The following is a 6,000-nucleotide window of genomic DNA, read 5'->3' on the forward strand; positions in this document are numbered from 1 at the left end:
TCTATCCATGCTGTTGCAAATGGTAAGGACTTTTTTATGGCTGAGTAATACTCCACTGTGTATCTATACCACATCGTATCCATTTATCAGTGGACACTTGGGCTGCTTCCGTATCTTGGCTATTACAAATAATGCTGCAATCAACATTGCAGATGAATTTGCAATTCAAATACATCTTTTTGAATTGGTGTTTCCTTGGGTAAATACCAGTAGTAGTAGAAGTACTGAATCATATGCTGTTTCTACTTCTAATTTTTTGAGGAAGCTCCGTACTGTTTTCCACAGTGGCTGCACTGACGAACTCCTGAGTTGAGTTCACCTAAAAACTAACTTTTCAAACTCTGAGTTCAGTTCACCTAAAAACTAACTTTTCAGGGGTTTTCACTCCATTTTGACATTTTCAGGCAATTCCAGGGCCACACAGATGGGGCCAGCTGTATTGACATTTCTAATGATGGCACCAAGCTCTGGACGGGCGGCCTGGACAACACGGTCAGGTCCTGGGACCTGCGCGAAGGGCGGCAGCTACAGCAGCATGACTTCACCTCACAGGTCTGGTCTTGTGCCCGTGACCTTTTAGACGCCATGGTCTTGTGAAATATAGGACATGCTTAAGGTTTAAGTCATTTACCAGGTGATGAAGTCATTTTTGACTCTAGGTTAGATAACTGAAAATTTCATTGTTTTCTGTCAAAATACCATAGTGTATATTTTATTAAAGGATTAATATATTGGATTTTACATAAATGGCTAATAAGTTCTGTTGTGGAGATGTATTGCATTACCTTAGGATTTGGCTGTGATTTCTTCCCATACAATTCAAATTATCTTGATGTCTTTCATAATTGGAGTAGTATCTATCCCCAGAAGAAACAGTACCTCCCGGTTAAAGGAGGTGCTCTTCCCTAGTCACCGTCACTATCACCTGTTTTAATTCTAGATCTTTTCTCTCGGCTACTGCCCAACTGGAGAGTGGCTCGCAGTGGGGATGGAGAACAGTAACGTGGAAGTGCTACATGTCACCAAGCCAGACAAATACCAGCTACATCTCCATGAGAGCTGTGTGCTGTCGCTCAAGTTTGCCCATTGTGGTGAGTAGTCCCCTCCTTCTGCCCTCCTGCTGATGCGTTTTACTCCACCCCTTTAGTTTATTAACGTGTCCCTCTTCAAAATTACATTACTTTCTTATACATACTTGCTATGTCTCTAACGCTGTGTACTAATCCACTTTACCCTTCTTGTAAGTATAAATAACTCACTAAATCTAGGAGAGTGAGCTTTATTTTTCCCGTGAAAAGAAACTTTTGTTGCAAATGAGATGGGTTTTCTGTGAATGGTTGGGTGCTCTATATAAAGCACATCTCTGGTATCTGATGACATCACATGAACAAAACCCCTCTTTCTGTAGGCAAATGGTTTGTAAGCACTGGAAAGGACAACCTTCTGAATGCCTGGAGAACACCTTATGGAGCCAGTATATTCCAGGTAACATTAACTTGTTTAGCTCCCACTTCTGTGTGCTCGCTGCATGGCAGTGGTTCACCCAAGCTCGCTCTGTGCGTTCTGTCAGGTTAATAAGGCCCCTCAGTGTTCTAAGAGGCAGGTGTTGTGATTCACCTGTCGTACAGACCAGAATACTCTGCGTGAGGGAGGCTAGTGTCCTAGCCACAAGACGTGGAGGGCGGGGATGGTCTCCAGTTCTCTGTGAGCCCAGAGCCGAGACACCGTGCCTGATTCGCTAACTCTTCACACCTCAGTCCCGTTTATACACGAGAGTAGAGGTTTTACGTCTTCTGTGATTTTCGTGTGGGGGTTACATCTTTAAAATGCTTACATTTAAAAAGTTTGAGCGTATTGCTTGAATACTTCTATTAGTATTGTTATTTCTTTGGGCTTTTTTCCCCAAAGAAGAGTGTTCCGGAAAAGTTTAGTAAATCTTGATTAATTTCATAAATGTGTATCCTTATTGAATCAGTGGTCCTTGGTGTAGAGTGTGAAATTATTTATAGGAGGACCAAATGGTAGGCATGGTACCCCGTGTGCTCACGCACGGTCTCGCTGCTCTCTGGCTGTTACGTGTGACTCTCATAGACAAGTTAAAGAAGACCACCTTTTTTTAACCTGTACTTCGAATTTTTTTTTTTTTTTTTTGTTAGGAATAGAAACATTTGCAGTTTTCTCGAACGAGTAGTATTAAGTCATCATAGAGTAGATCAATGCAGTTGAATCCAAAAATATATATATTGAGTGAAAATACTGTGCAAGATAATCAACAGGACAAAAACAGCTAGTTCTTGCTGCCATGAAGTTTATAATTTAATACAATGGTTTTTTTTGTATTATGGGTTAAACCCTTTCTGGTGGTCCCAACCAGGACTTAAATATATGTACATGTATGTGTATATGTATGTGTGTGTATATGTGTATGTGTGTATCTATAAAATCTTAGAGTGGATCTTTTTTTTTTTTTTTTTAACGTTTATTTATTTTTGAGACAGAGAGAGACAGCATGAATGGGGGAGGGTCAGAGAGAGAGAGGGAGACACAGAATCTGAAACAGGCACCAGGCTCTGAGCTGTCAGCACAGACCCGACGCGGGGCTTGAACTCACGAACCGCAAGATCATGACCTGAGCCGAAGTCGGACACTTAACCGACTGAGCCTCCCAGGCGCCTGGATCTTTTACAAGTGTGTGAATATCTTATGTGTATAATGGGTTGTGAAGTAAAACGGATTTATTACAGATTACAGTCCAAAAAGTTTGAGAAACACTGATAATGGGTTAGCATCTGCATGTCAGAGTGTGTGTGTGTGTGTGTGTGTGTGTGTGTTCAGAGTTCTGGTTAAAATTCTGTGAAGTTTAGGGGCGCCTGGGTGGCTCAGTCGGTTCGGTGTCTGACTCTTGATTTCAGCTCAGGTCATGATCTCACAGTTCGTGAGATTGAGCCCCTTGTTGGGCTCCACACTGACAGCACAGAGCCTGCTTGGGATTCTCCCTCTCCATCCCTTCTTTATCTGCCCCTTCTCACCTCCCCCATATGCTCGCTCGCTCTCTCTCTCTCAAATAAACTTAAAAAAAAAAATAAAATCTTGTGGGGTTTTGTTTAGCACAGTTCAGTTCAAAGTTGACATTGAACTCCTTGAAGGTAGTGTAGTTGAAGACGGTATCCAGAACTCTTAAGTATGTACAGTTGGCATTGTTTTTTCACACAGGAGAAAATGAGACTTTCTATTACAAATATTTTTACGTTCCCGATGTCAAAAGATGTGGTGTTTTTGATGCCATTTTCCACTTGAACTCTGAGGCAACCCTCTGAGGTGGCGGGCAGGCAAGATGTCTTTACCTGCTTGTCAGGGAAGGAGGCTCAGACGGGTCGAGTGACTTGTCCGGTGTTCCACAGCTCGACCTGAGTCCAAGCCGACTGACTGAGGTTGAGGGTTTTCCACCCTTGACCGTGTGGAGCACAGGATCGGGAACCGGGCGTGGCTTCTTCGGCTCCGCCGTGCGTACACCCGGCCTGCCTGCTGCCCCACGGCCCCAGTGCAGGAGCCTAGCACGGGGCGGTGTCCCGAGAAGTGCCCCTGGCCCTGCCATTTAAGGAGGTGCCCGGCCCGTCTTTCCTGCCTTGGCACTCCCGTCGGGACAGCGGGACGTGTCACACTCTTCCGCCATGTGTTTTCTAGTCCTGCCTCGTGGGTTTGTCCTTCAGTACCTGACCTTTGTGTCTGTTTCCTTCCTAGTCCAAAGAATCCTCATCGGTGCTTAGCTGTGACATCTCTGTGGATGACAAATACATTGTCACTGGCTCTGGGGACAAGAAGGCCACGGTTTATGAAGTTATTTATTAAGGACAAATCTTCATGCGAACTGGACCCCTTCTCCCTGTAGCACTTTGTTCTGTCCTCCTCTTCCCCTGCATCTAAAACCAAGGATTCCACACGCTGGCTGCAGCTGTGGGGTTTGATCCCGCCTCTTACCCCCACTTCTCCTCGCTGTTGAATTGTGAATACCCATTAAGAACCTGTGATACCAAATCTTCAGCTCTCTACTCGGAAGAACATGGAAGAACCATACTTAACCGTGACGGAATCTTGAATTATGTATTATATCTGTAATATATTTATTTTGTTTAAAGAAGGCTTTCTAACTTTGACTGAATAAAGCTGTCTGCTCCTGCATTGATAATGAAGATGCGTTGTATTTGATACCCCTCCCCTCCTTTTTTTGGCAAAGGAGGGGAAAGGAAGGTTTAAAATAATTGATTAAAAATGTCACTAAATGTAGACTAAGGACTGTATAGAGACGTGAAATGTATAATTACATATGGAAGCAATATGTTGCTGTGTTGTTAGATTTTTGTTTTTGTTTTTGTTTTCTACTTTAAATGTTTGGAAATTTGAACGATTAGAACCTGACAGGCCACGTCGTATTCATTTGAGTCTATTTGGACAACTTTAACAAATATATCTATAGCTTTAGATTCTATTTGATAAAAGTAATTGGACTTCTCCTTTTTCTTTTTTGACTCGTTGACAAGTGTCTTTGTAATAAGTTTTTAATTCCTTTTTTTATTGTATTATAGACAGATGAACAAATTAAATCTGGCCTAAAGAGAGAACTTAATCCCTTCCGGATATTTTTGCCACGTTTCTTTGCAAAGGGAGATGTATACCTTTGGGCAATTTTGTCATTAACGAGAAATTATGGGCTATTTTTTGGCATGTTCTTCGGGAACTGCACAGACTCAGGGGAGGATTCCTCCTGCTGTGCAAGGCAAGTCTTTTACAAAACGAGGACAGCAGAGGAGATTTGCAAGGACCTCCCTCTGAAAACCAGAAAGAATGGACTCTCACCTGGGAGGAGGACTTGCTTTCTTTACCTCCGGTTCTTTCCCTGTCTTAGTTGGATGTCCCCGAAATGGACGCGGGCTGTGCCATTGTGCCAGAAACATTGTGTTATCTTTTATGTTGTTGTTGTTGCTGTTCAACTATGATATGTGACTCCTTTTTTTTTTTTTTTTTATTTTTTGTTTGAATGCTTTAAAAATCTTTTAAGTCTGTGGATCTGCTGATGTACAGTGCCTTTGCTGCTATGGATCAAAATCAAGAGAACTGTGTAGATAAACTTTATTGTACAAGTAGAAAATTACTTAATTTCATACTAGAAATGGATGGATGCTGCAAGTTGAAATGGACTGTCCATTGACGTTCCTAATGTGGTAGCAGAAAAAAAAAATGGTGTCTTAAGTGCTTAGTGTTTGATGTCATTAACAGTTTCGTAAAACTCTACAGTGTAGAAAGATTTTGATACTAAACTGTGCATTGTACATAGTTCTAATGCATCGTATTGACCACCAGTACTTCTATAACGGTAGATTGTTTGTGCATTCAGACTTTTAAGCATTAAACATAAAATAACTTCTAGGACGCTTATTTCTAATTCTTTGTTTTGCTGACTTTGGTTTGTTTTTTGTCTGTGACTTTGCCACTCCTATATGCTAAAAATTAACTAGTTTGATTCAAGGGAGACTGGGGTCGCGTGGGCTTTATTGTTACCGCCGTCTTAGTTCTGTTTTTATTTTCACTTGACAAGAACGGGAGGGGAGAGCAGATGGACGTTAGCGAGGACATGTTGCTACCAAACAATTATTGAGTGTCTCCTTGGTTTGTACAAATACGGTCTCTCGAAACGTTGTCAGTGTTACTCGAATGCTTTAGAGCTGCGCTGTTCGGTATGGTTCCACTAGCCGTTTGTGGCTAAATTTCACTCCATTGAAATCAATTTTGGGTGGGGGGGGGGGTGTAAGTTTATTAGTCACACTAACTGCATTTGAAGGATCCAGTAGCTGCACATGGCTAACGGCTACCATATTGGACTGTTCGATTTAGCCCCCACATACCATGTCTAGCCACTTGGGTTTGGGAAACATTTCTGGTGTAACACACGGGAGTCGTTGAAAGCATGAGGCCCTACGGGCTGCCGCTAGTGGGGCATGTGAA

At 42.4% G+C, this 6,000-nt stretch overlaps 1 protein-coding gene across 8 annotated transcripts in view; it reads left to right on the plus strand.

Annotated features, from left to right (window-relative positions):
• LOC115500078 (transducin-like enhancer protein 4) overlaps positions 1 to 5,440 on the plus strand; it is a 141,900-nt gene extending 136,460 nt beyond the window's left edge. For all 8 annotated transcript variants that reach the window (XM_030294415.1, XM_030294416.1, XM_030294419.1 and 5 more), the window contains 4 exons: positions 405 to 552; positions 941 to 1,091; positions 1,409 to 1,485; positions 3,742 to 5,440. In XM_030294415.1, coding sequence (XP_030150275.1) covers positions 405 to 552; positions 941 to 1,091; positions 1,409 to 1,485; positions 3,742 to 3,849 — 484 coding nt within the window. In that variant the 3' untranslated portion in view covers positions 3,850 to 5,440. The remainder of the gene's footprint in view (positions 1 to 404; positions 553 to 940; positions 1,092 to 1,408; positions 1,486 to 3,741) is intronic.
• The last annotated feature ends 560 nt before the right edge of the window (positions 5,441 to 6,000 follow it).

Source organism: Lynx canadensis, chromosome D4, assembly GCF_007474595.2.
Source record: "Lynx canadensis isolate LIC74 chromosome D4, mLynCan4.pri.v2, whole genome shotgun sequence".
Classification (NCBI taxonomy): Eukaryota; Metazoa; Chordata; class Mammalia; order Carnivora; family Felidae; genus Lynx; species Lynx canadensis.